The 18362-nt window shown below is 37.3% G+C and overlaps 1 protein-coding gene across 1 annotated transcript in view; it reads left to right on the forward strand.

The window, feature by feature from the left end:
* The window catches only part of LOC111770875 (disintegrin and metalloproteinase domain-containing protein 18-like), a 119664-nt gene that overhangs the window by 11806 nt on the left and 89496 nt on the right, over nt 1-18362 (forward strand). The window contains exons 4-7 of the mRNA XM_070252764.1: nt 8639-8691; nt 11007-11085; nt 11481-11557; nt 13066-13243. Of these exons, the coding sequence (XP_070108865.1) occupies nt 8639-8691; nt 11007-11085; nt 11481-11557; nt 13066-13078 (222 nt within the window). The 3' untranslated portion in view covers nt 13079-13243. The remainder of the gene's footprint in view (nt 1-8638; nt 8692-11006; nt 11086-11480; nt 11558-13065; nt 13244-18362) is intronic.

Below are 18362 nucleotides of genomic sequence, written 5' to 3' on the forward strand. Positions count from 1 at the left end.
GCCGGATACCCCTGAAGCAGGTCTCCGATATGCTGGAACCACCCCCCTTACATGCCGGAATCAGGTCTGGGAAACTCTGGAGCCACATGCCAGACAGTCCCAAACTACCTGCCGGACACACCGGCATCACCCACCGGACACATCAGAACCGCCACATGGACACGCCGGAATCAGATCCCGGACACGACTGAACCCGCTGCCAGACAAGCCTGAACCACATGCCGGACATGCCGGAACTACCTTCCAGATGCGCAGGAACCATCCATTGGACATGCCAGAACCACCTGCTGGACACACCAAAATCATCTGTTGGATACGGCAGAACCTGGCCGCTTATACGCCGGAACAACCCGCCAGACATGACTGAACCACCCACCAGACGCACTGAAACCAACTGCCAGACACGTTGGAACCACCACCTGGACACTCTGGAACCACCCGCCGGAGATGCCACAATCAGGTCCCGGACACACCGGAAGCACCTGCCGGACATGCTGGAACCACCTGCTGGACACGACGGAACCACCACCCAGATACGCCGACACCACCAACTGGACACGACGGAATCAGGTCCCGGACACGCCGTAGCCCCCTGCCGGAGACACTAGAATCACCCGCGGACATGCGGGAACTAATTGCCGGACACGCCTGAAGCACTCACCGGACATGTGGGAACCACCTTCCGGACATACCGGAAACTCATGCCAGACACACAGCAACCGCCTGCCTGACGCCGGAACCTCCTGTCAGATATGCCAGAACCATGTGAGGGACACGCCGGTGCCACCTGCCGGACAAGCCAGAACCACCTGCCTGACACGCCACCTGCGTAATACCCTCCAGGTTCATCCCTGTTGTTGCAAGTGGCAGAATTTCTTTCTTTTTTGACGCTTAATAATATTACATTGTATATATATGCCATATTTTCTTCACCTGTTCTCTACTGACAGACACTTAGGTTGTTTCCATACCTCGGCCATTGTGAATAATGCTGCAGGGAACACAGCAGCACCAATGTCTCTTGAGATGGTGATTTTGTTTCCTTTGGATATATGCCAAGAAGTAGGATTGCTGGATCATATGGTAGTTTTATTGTTACTTTCTTGAGGAAACTCCATATTGTTTTCCATAATGGCTGTACCGATTTACATCCCACCAACATTGTGCAAGTATTTCCTTTTCTCCACATACTGGCCAGCATTTGTTACCTCTTGTCTTTTTGATAATATCCAACCTAAATGGTGTTAGATAATATCTCGTCGTGATTTGATTTGCATTTCCCTGATGATTACTGATGTTGAGCATCTTTTCACATACCACGTGGCCATCCATGTATCTTCTTTGGAAAAATGTCTGTTCTGATTATTTGCCCACGTTTTAATTGGGTTAATTATTTTTTTTCTTTTGAATCGTATTAATCCTTTATATATTCTGGATACATATCAGATATTTGGTTTGCAAATATTTTCTCCCATTCTCTAAGGCAATGAAAAGCTTGCCTTTTTATTTTGTTGATTATTTCCTTTCTCTACAGGTATATTTTAGTTTGATGTAGTCCCAGTGTTCTATTTTTTACTTTGTGCTTGTGCTGTTGGTGTCAAGTCCAAAAGTCATGGCTAAGAATAATGTCAAGGATTTTTCCCTTTCTTTTCTTCTAGGAGTTTTATGGTTTCAGATCTTGTGTTTAAGTCTTTAATCAATTGTGAGTTGATTTTTGTATAGGATAATGGGTGAATTTAATTCTGTTGCTTGTTGATATTCAGCTTTCCCAAGATAATTTATTGAAGAGCCTGTCCTTTCCCCACTGTGTATTCTTGGAGTCTGTTGAAAATTAACTGACCCTCTATGAATCGTTTTATTCCTGGACTTTCTTTTATGTTCCTTTTGTCCATGTGTCTGTTATTTTGCCAATACCATGCTGTTTGATTATGATAGCCTTGTAATATAGTTTGAAATCAGGCAGTGTGATGCTTCTGGCTTTGCTTTTCTGTCTCAAGTTTGCTTTAACTACAAGATCTTTTGTGGTTCCATATGAAACTGAAGATTGTTTGTTCTATTTCTATGAAAAGATGCCATTGGAATTTGATAGGGATTGCATTGAATCCATACATCTCTTTGGGTAGTATGGGAAATTTTATAATATTAATCCCTCCCATCTATAAACATGGAATATTTTTTTATCTGTGTCTTTAATTTTTTTCGTGAATGTTTTATAGTTGTCAGTGAATACCTTTTTCACCTCCTTGGTTAAATTTATTCCTAATTATTTTATTCTTTTTGATGTTATTGTAAATGGGATCGTTGTCTTATTTCTCTTTCTGAGAGTTCCCTGTTAGTGTATAAGAACACAACGGATTTTTTTATGTTGATTTTGTATCCCACAACTTTACTAAATTCATTTATTGGTTCTAACAGCTCTTTGGTGTAGTCTTTAGGGTTTTCTGTATATAAGATTATGTCATCTGCAAACAGAGACAGTTTTACTTCTTCCACCTGTTGTGCTCTGTGCTCCTGGGGGACTCACAAATCCAAGCTCTGTTAACTTTCATAGCCGGGTGACTTAGGACTTAGCCTCTGCTGGCAGCTATAGCAGGTGGGGCACTAGACTTATGGGCAAACTCCTTTGTCAGAAAAGCTGGAGACTTAGTTTTATAGTTGGAATGAGCTGGGAGAGAAAGCACAGAGAGTTTGCTCATGTCTATTGAGGCTCCCAGATGACTACTAACTATGTGTCCCGTCAGCTCCCGGAGCCCTGTCAGCTCTCAGAGCTAAGTGATTTGGGACGCAGGCCCTCAGGCGGCAGACATAAAAGTTGAGGGTCTAGATGTGTAGAAAAGCTCCTGCCAGGAAGAAGCTGAAGACTTAGTTTTACTGTTGGATTGATCCAATGGGGAGAAGGCAAGAGAAGTGCCCACTGGCACTCTCAGGCTACTTGGAAGTTCCCAGTCAGCCCCCTCATGCTATCTGATTAGAAGCTGGACCCTCAAGCTGCAACTGGGAAAGTATGAAGCCAAACTCCTTCCAGGGAGAAACTAGGAGTTGGGCACTGTTGCCTGTTCCTCTGTAATGATTCCAGGTGGATAACTATGTGAAGTACCCATGCACCTACTTAAAAACTGCTTCTTTGTTTAATGTGGATCTGGGGGATCATGAATGCCAAGCCCCATTGGGTCACTAAACTAGGTGATTTAGAAGTCAGTCCCTCTGTGGCAGCTTTAAAAGCTGGGGTGCTAGATGTGTGGTCCAAACACTTCAGTCCTGAGGGAGAAACTGAGAGTTGGGTTTTCCCTCCTGAAAGTAAGGTACTGTGCCAGGGGTGGGTGTTATGGTGAGAGTGTGTATCAGCCTTTCCTACATGTTTCAATCTGGATATTTTCTCAGTCTTCCAATGTTTAGGAGTCTCTCACCTAGTTTCTGGATTTCTCTCAGAGGGAATTGATCCATGTGAAGCTATATATTCAGTGCATCCTTGGGAGGAAGATGAGTCAGGAGCCTCTTATCCTGCCATTTTTCTGACTTCATGCCCTCATGTATATTTATTTTTCATTGGATTAACCTTGCCAATTTTCTTTGGCTCATTTCTTTTCTTGCTTTTGTGGTTTTCCTTTAAAATGTGTTATACTTTGTTCTGGCAGGCAATTAAGTTACTTATGAATCAGATTGACAATTTCAGGCTGGCTTTTAATGTTTTTAGGATGAACGTTAGCGTAACCCTTACTCTAAGGCCAGTTTCTTCTTAACACTAAAATTTGATCCAAGGTCAGTTTCTTCTTAACACTAAAATTTGATTCTTCTGTGGTTTCTACAGAATGGCAGGGGTGTTCACTGACATCTCTCTTCTCTGGTTGATCAGACCTTGAATACCTTTCAGCACTATGTGAGCTGTGGGAGTTATTCCTCAGCTCCCCAGTTGTTCTTTGCCCATTGTGTTGCAGAGACCATAGGTTGATGAAGTGATTCTTACCTTCTGGTGTTCATGCTGTTGAATAAGCTCCACCCATGAGTGTTGGAAGGACGTGTGACTTCCTTCTAACCAATAGGATGTGGCCAAGTTGATGGATTTAACTCTGTTGATTGCATTATGCTATATGCCAAATGTTGAATTTCACTCCTGTCATTGTTAATGTCGTATAAAACTCTACTTTGCCAGCAGACACTCTCTCACCTTCCAGATGATCTTGTGAAGGCCATATTGTGTACTGTCCATAGCGACAGCCAAGAAGCAGATAACTGGAAGTGGCCTCTAGTTGATGACTGGGGCTCCTTGCCAAAAGCAAAAATCTAAAGCTCTCAGTCCTATAGCTGCAAGAAAATGAATTCTACCAACAACCTGACTGAACTTGCAAATAGAAATAGATTCTTCTCCAATTGAGCCTTCAGATGAGAATATAGTCCAGGTGACTCGTTGATTACAGCTTGACGGGACCTTGCAGCAGAGAACAGAGCTGTGTCACACATGGACTCCTGACCCGTAGAAACTAGAAGATCATACGTGTGTGTTATTTTAAGCTTCTGTGTTTGTGATAGTTTGGTATGCAGCAATAGAAAACTAATACCCCCAGCCTCATGAAATTCTACTCTATGTATGTGTTCTGTGTATGATTTTATTCATTAATAGAATCAAGGGAATCCCTCCTCTTTAGTATAGTCTAGAAAGTTCATTGAGACTGAAAGCCAGGGCAATTGTAGTGCCCACCTCAGTTTCATCCCTTCTCTCTGTGATCACAACCTTGTACTGCCTATTTTCTAGTGTATAAAGCATGTGTTTCATTCATTGTATATAGTGTTCTAGTTATTTGCAGCTGAAGAGCACCTTCAGTGCTGGTTTTTCTAATATGGTAGCAATGGAATTCTTGTCACTGCTTCTTGCATGCTGTCCTTCCTTCTCAGTTCGCTTTTCTTCTTGCTGAAGTTCATCTTACAGTGATTCATTCATAGCATATCCATAGGTGGTAAACTCACTGCGTTACTACGTGAAGAAAAGTATCTTTTGTTTGGATGAATTTGTTAAAGATCATTTACAATTTTAGAATTGTTTTCTGTCATTTTGGTGTGTCCTTGGCAGAAGTTGCTTACATGACCAATAGTGATAAATCTGACTCCCATCGTCCATCACCAAGTTATTTATTTGTTCTAAATTGCAGTCTAGATGGACAGCGGTTTCAGAATTTTTTAACCCATACACTAGTGGGAAAAGACTTTACCAACTAGACTAGTGCCATGTGGACTTCATTTGCCTTTATAAAGTCTTACAGATCTCCACTTATTTCTAAAATTTCTTAGGTCAGAACATTTTGTCCCCTACCCTTTTCAGTGATGTAATGTCATACATTTGTAATAAAGTTAGATTCTTGTGTCATGATCTGCCCTTCACTTGGGAATCCCTGACCTTCGGAATGATTTTTTTAAATTTGCATACATTAAAGTTCACTCTTGGTTCTGTATCGGTCTATGGGTATTGACAAATGCATAATGTCCTGTATCCAGCTTTACAGAATTATACAGAAGAGTTTCTCTTCCCTAAAATTCACTTATACTACCCTCCCTCTGTGTAGCCCATGGCAACTGATCTGTTGTTTAGTCTCTATAGTGTTGCCTTTTCTTGAATGTCATATGGTTGAAATCATACAGAATGTAGCCTTTGTAGACTGGCTTCTTTTATTTAGTAATATGCAATTAAAATTTATCCAGGTTGGTTTCATGCTTTGATAATTCATGCCTTTCATTGCTAAATAGTGTTCTCTTGTATAGATGTATCAAAGTTTGTTTATCTGTTTCCATGTTGAAGGACATCTTGGTTGTTTCCAGTTTATGGCAATTATGAATAAAGCTGTTAACATTAATGTACAGGTTTTTGTAGACATAACTTTTCAAATCAGTCGGATAAATGCCTAGGAAAATGATTGCTGAATTGTATGTTAAGATTACATAGATTTGCTAGTTTTCTATGAAACTAGAAAATTGTCTTCCAAGGTGGTTGTACTTTTGCATTTCCACCAGCAATGAATGAGAGTATCTGTTGCTCCACATCCTCATCAGCATTTGGTATTATGAGGTTACTGAATTTTAGCCCTTCTAATAGTTATACAGTATCATCTTATTGAGGTTTGAATTTGTGTTTCCCTAATGACAAATAATGTTGAACATATTTTCATGTGTTTATTTTCCATCTGTATATCTTTTTTGGTAAGATGCCTGTTTATCTCTTTGGCCCTTTTTCCAACTGCGTTGTCTATTTCATTCTTCTTGTGTTTTACAAGTTCTTCGTATACTCTGGGTACAAGTCTTTTATCAGATACGTGAGTCACAAAGATTTTTTCCAGTCTATAGTTTGTTTTTTCCATTTTCTTAACATTGTCTTTCTTAGAACAAAAGATTTTTAATTAAGTAAAGTCCAATTTATTATAACTTTTCATTCATGGGTTGTATTTTTCTGTCATATACAAAAAGTTATCACCAACACTAAGTTCACATAGGTTTCCTCTGATGTTTCATTCTAGATGTTTTATACTTTTGCATTTTACATTAAGGTCTATGATCCTTTGTGAATTAATGTTTGTGTAAGGTGTGAGGTGTGTTTTGAGTATCATTTTGCATGTGGACATCCAATTTTCCCAGCACCATCAGTTGAAGTGACTGTCATTTCTCCTTTGAATAACCTTTGCACATTCTTAAAAAAATCAGTTGATTATATTTTTCGTGGGTCTATTCCTGAGCTCTCTTTTCTGTTTCATTGGTCAGTGTATCTGGTTTTTTTGTTTGTTTGCCAATACCATGCGGTCTTGTTTATGGTAGCTTTATAGAAAATCTTGACATTGGGTAATGTGATTGCTTCAATTTTGTTTTTCCTTAGAATTATGATGACTGACTATACTGGGTCCTTCACTTTTTGTTAATTTTTTGTTTTTAATTTCCTCTATGACCCTTAATGAGCACATGAAATGAGAATACTGAAATCTCCATGTCTAGGTAATTTTGAAGTAATATTTCTTAACTTTACTCTCTCTTTGTTATCGTTCTTTTTGCTTACTTAAATTCTTATTAGCTGCTGTTGGAAGTTTTGGAAATAGCTTCTCTGTCTCTTATTTGTTCTTGCAGATCTTCCACTGTTAAAATCATTTTGTGTTTAATTCTCAGAAGCTATCTTAGCTTTGATGTTCAACCTCACCAATCCATGCTTCAGATATATCCAATCTCTTGTTCATGATAAGGATTTACTTAAAAATCGACATTTTCATTTATATGATCTATAATTGGTTAAGTTCATAATAGTCTGTTCTTCCTTTGATAACCACTGGCTGCTCTTCTTCACGTGTTAGCAGTCTAATATAGTGGTAAAGCACATAGCCCCTCTGCCAAGCTCTAATACTCATTACGTGTGTTATCTTGGGAGAGTCACTTAATCTCTGTTTCTCAAAATAAAAATTATGGTTGTCATGAGGGTAAGAATGTTTTTAAAAGAACATGTAAAGCACTTAGGATAGTGCTAGGCATGTGACAAACACTCACTGAGTGTTAGAAATAGTGTTCCATTACCCCTAATCTCTGCTCCTTGGGCATAATACCGACTCTTACTTCTCTAAGGATATTGAATGTCTTCATGTTCAGGTTCCGTCTTACGCATTTTGCAGTTTTCTCAGGAGTAATTAATTTCATTTGTTGAATTTGTTTTCTTTCCTTCTTGGTCTTGACATTCCTCAAAGGTGAAACTGTTTTTATTGTGCACTTGGCGTTGCAGTTGAGATCCTGTCAGACTTTCTTTTTCATCTGCATCCAGTCTGAGAGAATGCACCAGATCTGCTGAGGACATAACAGTGGTTTTAGGGGAATGGCAGGGATAAGGTTTGCCTCCGTTCTGGGTTATTAGGCATCTGATCTTCTGAGTGTGCATTCCCTGTAGTTCTTGGCTATTTCCAGTCATAAGCAGCACTGCCCTCTCCCCAAACGCACAGGCTCTGTTCCAGCTTAAAATCTGAGATCTTTCTTGAAACTGGGTTGTCTTGAAAAGAAGATGTGCATTTCCTAGGAGAGATGCCCATCTGCCTTTGTGGAGATAGTGCAGTGACTCACTCTGTGAACATCCCCAGAGCCCCCCCCATTCCTGGAGCGCTGCTGGAGCTCAGTGCTGGTGGATTAGAGGTCTTCTTCCTGGAGCTGCACATTCCTCGCTGGCTTTCGTCTCTCAGGTCTTTTTTCCTCACACTATTATATGTTGAGGATTATTAAGCGGCTCTGGGTGAGCCTGGTAGAATGTATATATGTATTTATAAATGTGCTGTTGTTTCATTATATTTGGTGTAAAATGTAAGCCCACAACCGTGTCTCATTCATCTTGACTAGAAAATGTGTATGTTTTTCTAAATAAAGAAAACTAATATATAGTATTAATAATGCTAAAATTATGTTTTTTTCAAAAGGCAGTCTTCATTTCTTTCCCAAAAAAACATTGATACACATTAAATTCATTACCATAACTTGAATTTATTAGAATAGTAAATTATTACTATTTAGAAAAATAAATTCTGAAGAATATATTAATTTTTAAGTGGATTGAATGAGTCTTTTCTTGACATGGGTGAAAAATCCTGTCTGTCTATATTTCTGATTTACTAAATCATCTTTATTTGCTTTATTTTAGGTGATTTATATCATTACAATTGATGAAAACTACACTCTGCATCTCAGAAAACAGTAAGATATGATTTTCCCTTAGAGCTTAGATTTTACTTTTTAAATGTTTTGTGCATTATATAAATTCAGGATTGGAGTGTAATGTCGACTGTTTAATCAGTCTATTTTTCAATTTAGAATTCAGTAGGTCTTGAATCTTAGATCTATAACAATGTTGCAATATAATTTTCCAACTTGTTATTTTCAAATTAAGAAATAAACTACATATATGTAAATCTTCAATTGAGTATAAAGCCATTGAACCCAAGAACTGCAAGTATGTATGCAGTTAAGTATGTCTCAGGTGAAATCAAACATAGTTACACATTGAATGGTTATTGGTGGGAGACTCAACTAGCAGTGCACATTTTATGAATGTATTGATTATATGTGCATTTATTTTTAACAACTTTATTGGGCACATTTTATATATCATAAAAGTCACTCGAGTGCATAATTTAATAATTTTAATAACTCTAAACAGTGTTGCAACCATCAACCATAAATCAGTTTTAGAACTTTCATTCCCCACCTAAGATTCCTCATGCCATTTCACATTTAATCCCTATTTCCACTCACTACTCCAGGCAACAATCAGTCTCCTTTCTGTCTCCTAGTTGGCATTTTCTCAACATTTCATATAAATGAAATCAAACAGCCCCTTCTCTGATTGCATCTTTGAAAGCATATATTTATAACACTTGGATTTTGTCTGCCTGCATCTTTGCAGTTGAACAAGGCTGGAGAAAATTATCCTCGCTTAATTCATGACTGTTCTCACCTAGTTCATGACAATGAAACCCATGTTGGTCTTTAATGTCTCTCCAACTTCATTAAAAAGTTTTTGATAAGACCATCACTGATCTCATGTTCCTAAATGCCAGTTATCTTTCAGTCTTCATTTTTCTTGACCAATTGGCAGCATCTTGTATAGCTGATCGGTGTCTCCTCCACAAATACTTTCTTCATTTGGCTTCCAGAATACCATAGACTCCTGGTTTGACTCTCACCGTTGTGCTTACTCTTGCTCAGTTTTTTGTTTGTTTCATTTTGTTTCATTTTCAGATTCTTCCTCATCTCTCAAAACCTAGAATACCTCATCATGTTATTCCTGAATCTTGTTTTCTCCTAGCTATATTCAGTCACCTAGTTATTTCATCCAGTCTTGTGGCTTTAAATATTTTTATGTATTGATTATTCCCAAACTTACATCTCTACTTTATTCCTTTCCAAAGAACACCATATTCCTTTTTCTGACTGCTTATTTGATAACCAATTGTTTACCTGAATTCTCACACTTAACATGTCCCAAATGTACTTCTGATCCTCTTCCAAAATTTATCCTCCCGCAATCATCTCAGTAAATGGTAGCTCTATTCTTCCAGTTTCTCAGAACAAAAACCTGGAGTCATCCTTGACATCTTTCTTTTGTTTTCCCCCATACCCAATGGATTATTAAGTCCCATGTTTTCCACCTCAAACATACATCCAGAATTGGTCCTCCACCACTGCTCCTATCCTAGTTCAAACCACCATCCTGTCTTGCCTGAATGACTGCAACAGCCTAACTGCACTCTCTGCTTCTGCTTATTTGCCCTACAAATGCTTCTCAACACAGCATTCAGTCTGATTCTATTAAAATGTTGGTCTGATTCTATCACTTATCTGCTCAAATATCTTCCAATGACTTCTTACCTCTGAGGCAGCATCTCTTACTACTGTCTGTCATCCTCAGTCCCATTCCACTCCAGACACATTGCCCCCTAGCTATTCTTTATATACACAAAGCATAGTTCTCCATCAGGGTCTTTGCATTTTCTCCTAACTCTTCCTGAGATAACATTTCTGTACAGATCCGTGTGGCTTATCTTCATGTCTTTGTCTATTCAGTGAGCCTTTTCATGCCATCTTATCTACATTTTGCAACCAATCTCCCTCACCCAGGCCTATTTATCACCATCTAACCTGGTAGCAGTGTGTGGCCCTCACTGTCATGAAGACTAGTGGTTTTGTCTTTTGTTTACTGCTGTATTGCAGTGTCTAGAAGAGGATCTGTCCGATGGTAGGCACTCAGTAAATATTGGTTGAGTGCAGACATAAACAGGCACACACACAAATATCTAACAGAGGATTTGGAGTCTATTCCAGTGTTAACAAAGCCTGGACTCTCTGATACACCAGTTCTATGAATTTAAACTGTTATGCCACATTAAAATTGCTCTAATTAAAGCACATTATTATGTGAATCATATATTTCACGTTCATTTTTATTATTTTACTATTTATATCCATATTAAATTCATAACTCAAACATTTTTTATTTTTGCTTTTCTCAGCTCATTCTTATCCCAGAACTTTTTGGTTTATGCATGCAATGAAAATGGATCTTTGCATGCTGAGTCTTCATATTTTAAGGTAAGACCCAGATGTCATAGATGTTTATTATTATGTGTTTCTTTATTGAAGTGGACAAAGCATTACTATTGGGATGCATTTGTGCCATGTTGGCAGTTTAATACAAATATTTTGTTTTATATAATTATGACCTGTCATATCGTTGATTGTTGTACATAGAAACAGCATGTGATAGACATGAAACCCAGGCTGAGAGAATATTCTTGGGCACCTAGGTGGTACAAAGTAGAGTTGTCAAAAACATTTTTTCCCTGAAAATCTGCATTAATAAATCTATCTGATATACAATCTTATTATTTTCAACTCTTTTAACATTTTGAGTCTTCTGTAATGTTTACCAATACATGTTTTATTCATAAAGAATGTATTTATTTGCCTTTCTGTACTGTTTTCAGATGCATTGCCATTACCAAGGATATGTTGCAGATTTTCCAAATTCAGTTGTGACACTCAGCATCTGTTCTGGACTCAGGTAATAACATCTTAGAGGGCATTTATACATGGAAAACATAGGGCATACTTTAAGATGAAACTTAGTAGGGGCCGGCCCCATGGCCGAGTGGTTACGTTCATGCGCTCTGCTTCGTCGGCCCACGGTTTTGCTGGTTCGCATCCTGGGTGCAGACATGGCTCCGCTCATTAGGCCATGTTGAGGCATTGTCCTGCATACCACAACTAGAAGGACCCACAACTAAAATAGACAACTATGTACTTGGGGCATTTGGGGAGAAAAAGCAGGAAAAAAAATAATAAGACTGGCAACAGTTGTTAGCTTAGGTGCCAATCTTTAAAAAAAAAAAAAGAAACATTGGCTGACACAACTGTAGAAGGTTTAAGGGGAATTCTAGTCTGAAAGCTTCCTTTATGATGGCCTCCCTTTTATAATAGTACTAGTAGCTAGACCTTAGTGTCCATTCAAATGAAATCAGTCTGGGGAATCCTGACTGGAGATATTTTCAGGACACAGTGCAGAAGGGGATGGTTTCAGTAAAGGGAACTTTAGAACATCTCTCTAAGTATTGTCACATTATCTATCAGTTATCTCAAATAGTCATGGAAAATGACATTAATTAGTTATTTAAATAGGCACATACTGTATGCTGTCAGTTTGGGTGCACCCAGTGTCAGACATAAAACAACTAATTAAGGGGCTGGCCCCGTGGCCGAGTGGTTAAGTTCGCGCGCTCTGCTGCAGGCAGCCCAGTGTTTCGCTGGTTCGAATCCTGGGCGCGGACATGGCACTGCTCATCAGACCACGCTGAGGCAGCATCCCACATGCCACAACTAGAAGGACCCACAACGAAGAATATACAACTATGTACTGGGGGGCTTTGGGGAGAAAAAGGAAAAAAAATAAAATCTTTAAAAAAAAAAAAAAACAACTAATTAAGAAGGTCCCTTAGAAGTACAGGGCAGGGATGAGGGATTTTCATCATTGATGGTGGCAGGAGGAAGGTGGTAAGTTTATCAGAAGAAGATGGGTGAAAAGCAGAGAAAAAAGACTCTCCCTAACTCCCTTTTGGTTTTGGTTGACTGATTTCCAGAATTTACTCATTTCAACTCAGAAAATTGGCATTCCCTGATTGTGGTTTTCATAGATATCAACCTCTCTAGGTATCTACTCTATAAACCTGCTTTCCCTTGTTCTCATCTCTGTAAGAACAGGAACTTTATTCTTGGAATTCTCAGCAAATATCTTGATTCCAAGACAGTACTTGGCCTTAATATATCTTGAATGAATGTGACTACTATACAGAAAATAGAAAATACTTTTCAATATGTTTAGTTTTTTAATATGTGAGCAAAACTAAGGCAGATGTGGTGACTCAGTTACTAATGGTAGACTGAAAAAAAATAGGAAAAGAAAGTGCCTTTAAACATGTTCCTTACTATGTTTCCTCATTTCTCACAACATTTTTGGTTATAGCTTTGATGGGATCATTTGCAGGATTTTTATATCATTGCTTTCTACATTTTCAGGGGATTCCTTTAGTGTGAAAATATCAGCTGTGGAATCGAGCCGTTGGAATCTTCAGCAGGATTTGAGCACATAATTTATCAAGTGAAAAATGACAATCCAGACATACCACTGTTATCAGAAAATTACAGCAATATTTGGCAGAAAGACAAGCCCTACAAGGTTCATTTAAGCTCACAGGTAACTGTGATGATTCTGATGTTATGACATACTATGAAATTACTTCTGTAGAATTTTGTTAATAGTGAAAAGGAACTAAGCTGTTGAGCAGGAATATTGAGTTTGATATCTTCTTTCTATACCTTTAAATAAAACATCCATATTCCATCTAAAATATATGAAAAAAATATAGTATGTATTTCAAACTTATTGTTTTATGATGTATTATGTAACATTTCTTATTTTTTATTGTTATTCAAATAAAAATGCATATTATTAAATACAATTTAGAGATGCAGGAGGAGTAGAATCATCATTAATTACCACTATTCTGGTAAAATTACTTTCAATATTTTGATATTTTGCTTTATATACTACTGGAACATATGTTTCCAAAATAGATAATCATTTGTATATTATTAAGCTCTTTTGATTGACCTGTGCACTGGGTAAAGAATTCTTGTTTGACAGGTGTTTTTCTTTCATCACTTTGAATATTTCAATTCACTGTCTTCTGGCCTCCATGGTTTCTGAGGAAGAATCAGCTATTTTAATCTTATTGAGGATTCCTTATACATGATGAGTCCATTCTCTCTTGCTTCTTTCAAGATTGTCTCTTTGTCTTTTCCTTATGACAGTTTTTTTTATGATGTGTCTTTAAGTGGATCTCTTTGAGTTTATCATACTTGGAGTTCATTGAACTTCTTGGATGTGTAAATTAATGTTATTCATCAAATTTGGGACATTTTTGGCCATTGGTTCTTTGAATATTCTTTCTGCCCTTTTATCTGTCTCCTCACTTTCTGGTATTCCCATTATGTGTATGTTGGTATGCTTGATAGTGCCCCACAGGTCTATTAGGTTCTGTTCATTTTTCTCTATTCTTTTTTCCTTGTCTTCCTCAGACTGTATAATCTTAATTGACCTATCATCAAGTTCCTTGATTGTTTCTTCTGCCTTCCAAAATCTGTGGTTTAGCCTCTCTAATGGATATTTCATTTCAATTATTGTATTTTTCAATACTAGAATTTCTAAGCCTTTATTGATGTTCTCCATTTAGTAAGACATCATTATTATAATTCCTTTACATTTTTTATTCACTGCTTCTTTTAGCTTTCTGAAATTATTTAAAATTTCTAATTTAAAGTATTTTTCTAGTAATTCCAACATGTAATCTTCCTCAGAGACAGTTTCTATTGATGGCGTTTTTCCTGTACATGGGCCATACTCTCTTGGTCATTTTGTGTCTCATAATTTTTTGAAAACTGAAACTGGTCATTCCAAATAATATAATGTGGTAACTCTGGAAATCAGATTCTGCCTGCCTCCCAAATATTATTGCTGTTTGTCATAGTTGTTTGTTTTGTAAATTTTTTTGATGATTCTCTAAAGTTTGTATTCTTTGTTGTGTGCGGCCACTGAAGTCTCTATTCTGTTATCTTATTGGTGGGTTGATGATCAGTCAGAGAGTTCTTTAAATATTTAGGACCAATAAGTCTCCTAGTCTTTGCTGAGGACCTCTGTGTGCATGTTAGCACATGCCTTTTTTCACTCAGCCAGGCAGTTAACAATTTTGACTTTCATTTTACTTCTTTCTTGCTTAGAGCCATGAATCAGCCAGAGGTAAGAGTTTAGGGTCTTTGCTGGTCTTTACTAAACATGTACCATAGCCTTGGGCATGTACTTAGTCCTATACATGTGTGTGGCCTTCTAGATTCCCAGGCATTTGTCATAGCTTTTCAAAACTCCATGTGTACCTCTCATTCTCCAGTTTTTCCTTTTAGGTTTTTTGGTTGGTCTGTTGTTTGCCCCATTGCTATTTACTTTCTCAGACAACTGTGCAGTTTAAAAAAAAATGCCTGTAATTGTTTTCAACAGATGCCAAAGAAAAAAGCTTTTCATACTGGATGAGATATGATTTAGGTAAAATTCAGACAAGCTTGAAATAGGTCTTCTAGGAAACACAAAATAGGTCGAATCATGACATTTTTATGGAAATAAGGTTTTGAAGATGCTGCAGCCGTACTCTGCTTTTGTCGGAGGTTGCCAGTCTGGTGATATTCACAGCAAATGCAGGCTATTAGTTTTCAACTAATGGGAGAAGAGACTAGGGCAAGTTCAAATTCCACAGATATCACTGTTTTACTGAGATCAGTTATTTTTTTTGAATAAATATTCCCAGAATGCCTTAAGCCTTTGGTTAATCTCTAGAGATCTGAGAAAGTTGATTCTAACAGTTTTTGCCAGTTCTCTTTTTGTTTTTTTGTAGGAGAGAATTTTTGGAGGTTCTCCCCTAAATTTTCACAGATTTCACTCCATTTCATGAATTTTCTATAAAATGTACTTATAACCTTTAATATGACATGTTTTCTAGTTTCCTTCCCAATTATTCCTCCATTGACCCATGGGAAATTTAGAAGTGTACATAGTTGGGGATTTTCTAGATATCTTTATGATACTGATTTTTAATTGAATTTTATCACATTTAGATAATGCATTTGACTTCAATATGTATATTTCTCTCTCTATTATGCAATTTTTTCTGAAGTATTCTACACAAGTTAGGTCAATTTATTTGTATTCTTCAAAACTTCTGTTTTCCACATCTTTTTTTCTTGTAGGGAATTTGTAGTTTATGTCTCTTGCTCAGCATCCTCCCATGGGGCATTTTTGAACTTTATTCTGCATTTTTCATTTTTAAGTGGTATATCATTATTAATTCTTATATAAAAATAAGACAGGATAAGTTGGAAAACATTCACTTTTACTTTCAGACACTTAATGGTTTTGTCTATAAGTTTGTAGGAAAATTATAATAACAGATTTCTCTCTGAGCGGCAAGTAGAGAGAACTCTTTTCTCTTTTCCAGACCATTTCCAGTTGTAAGGTAACAAACATTTCCTTATCAAGAACAGAATGCAAAGGTACTCAATGATAAAGTGTACTTATACACATGTGGGTAGGTCAACCAACTCCTTTGTGTGTTGAGTGGTTGTGGTAGAAGTATTTGATGATGAAATTACATATCCGATCTTGCATGTTGTTTAATATTTTCCATAATGCCTTTAACATGTTAATTGAAGTTGCTTTAAATCTTCTTTCTGATATTTCTGACATCTGTATCATTTATCAGTCTGATTCTCATGATGGCTATAGCTTTCATATTGATTTTCTTCTTGCCTGTCTGTATTCCCTCTCATTTTTTTGGTAAAAGCTAGACATGTTACATAAGGCAGTAGATACTGAATTAAATAATTTTTTAGGCTTAGAGATGAGAATATCTTTCTACCAGGTCTTTACTTTGAAAGTTTGTGTTAATCTAATCAGATTGTATGCCTGTTTGTGTGTGTTGTTGCTGTGGCTACCCCCGGGGTACCTACCAGAAGCTTCACATCACTTTCAGGGAGATCTTGTGTTTATGGTGAATGATAATTTCCTAGAGGGACTCCTGTTCTCTGCTTGGCTTTGGATTTCTCCACTTGGCCTTGTTTTGAGATTTTACAGATAAAATCTACTTCTTACAGATCCCTGTGCTTTCTCCACTGTAATTTTTTCTTGACACATTTTAGCATAGGACATGGGTTTGACATAGAGTGAAGAATAGAGAAATTCTCTGATGTTTGGATTAAGACTCGGTGTTAGGAAGGCACTATGAACCTGGATTTGGGGATGTAGTGTTCACAAATGTCTCTACCTCTCTCCTTCAGATGTGATACTGGGTCTAGCAAATATTCCTTCCTCTCCCTCCAGAATTAGACCTTTTTTCCATCTTCACCCTCCCAGATGTAGTGAGTTTCACCAGTGCCCTCAGGCTACAAACCTCTTTCCCCTTCCTCCAGTAGATTAAGGTTTTTGTATCAGAGAGTAGATAGAGGAGAGGACTTTTGGTAGAGTTTTTTGGTGGCTGATGTTCCTCCCCACCAGCCAGCACCATGAAGGAATCTTTTTCAGCATATTCTCCAGTTTTCATTGTGAATAGCTTGTGGGGTTTCAGGAGAAAAACCTGTAAGAAGCTATGAAACCAACTATTTTTATGGCTTTCAGAGACTTCACACTTTGATGCTATCCCAAGCTTGGCCTTTAGAAATTCAGCCAAAATTTCTAGCTGAATATTCTTACCAGCTTATATGGCATTTGGTGTCATTTGAACCAGGTAAGCAAATACTTGCTTCCTGCTTGTCTCTGCAGTCACAATTCTCTCTCAAAATTTTGGTTAGTGCTTTAATCTGCAATGTCAGATTTTTGATGGGTTCAAGAAAAATCATTAATATGTAGTTTGTCCAGGTTTTACTCTGTTGTACACAAGGAAGCAGCACTCTTTCCAGTTTTCTACTCTCTGATCTGAAACAAAATATTGTTTCCAATATTGCAAACAACTCTAATTATATAAATTTGACAATGTAAATAAAAGGGCCAGTATTTTGAAAACAACCCACTATGAAAACTCAACCGGGATGAAATAGACAACCTGTATAGTCCCGTAACCATTGAAAATTGAATTTTCAGTGAAAAAAAAAACGCTCAAACAGAAGATCTCTCTGATATAGATAATTTCATGGGAAATTCATAATAATGTTAAAAGAAGATATAGTGCCAATTCTATACAATCTCTCCAGAGAATTAAAGAGGAGTGAGCAGAAACTAAAATAGTTTACAACTCATTTTATGAGGATGGTATTGTCCTTATACTAAAACTGGATACAGACAGTACAAAACAAGTAAACCCATAGACGAATATGCCACATGAATATAGATGTAAAAATTCTGGACAAATACTATCAAAAGGAATTGATTAATTTATAAAAAGGCTTGCACACCATGACTAAGCAGTGTTTTCCAGCAATGGAAGTCGGGTTCATTTGAAAATAAACCAAAATATTCTAGTATATTACTAGGTTAAAAAATGAAAGTTACACATTCTCCTCAATAGATACAGAAAAACATAGAACAAAATTAACATCGATTTATTTCATAAATTCTCAGTGACCTTGGAATAAAAAGAAACTTGTTCTAGTTGATAAAAGGCACTTATAAAAACCTACAGCAGACATAATATTGATAAAGACTGAGTACTTTTCTCCTAAGATTTGGTACAAGGCAAAGATATCCACTCTCTCCACCCTTATTTAAGATAATGTTG

This window comes from Equus caballus, chromosome 27 (assembly GCF_041296265.1).
Source record: "Equus caballus isolate H_3958 breed thoroughbred chromosome 27, TB-T2T, whole genome shotgun sequence".
In the NCBI taxonomy this organism is placed as follows: Eukaryota; Metazoa; Chordata; class Mammalia; order Perissodactyla; family Equidae; genus Equus; species Equus caballus.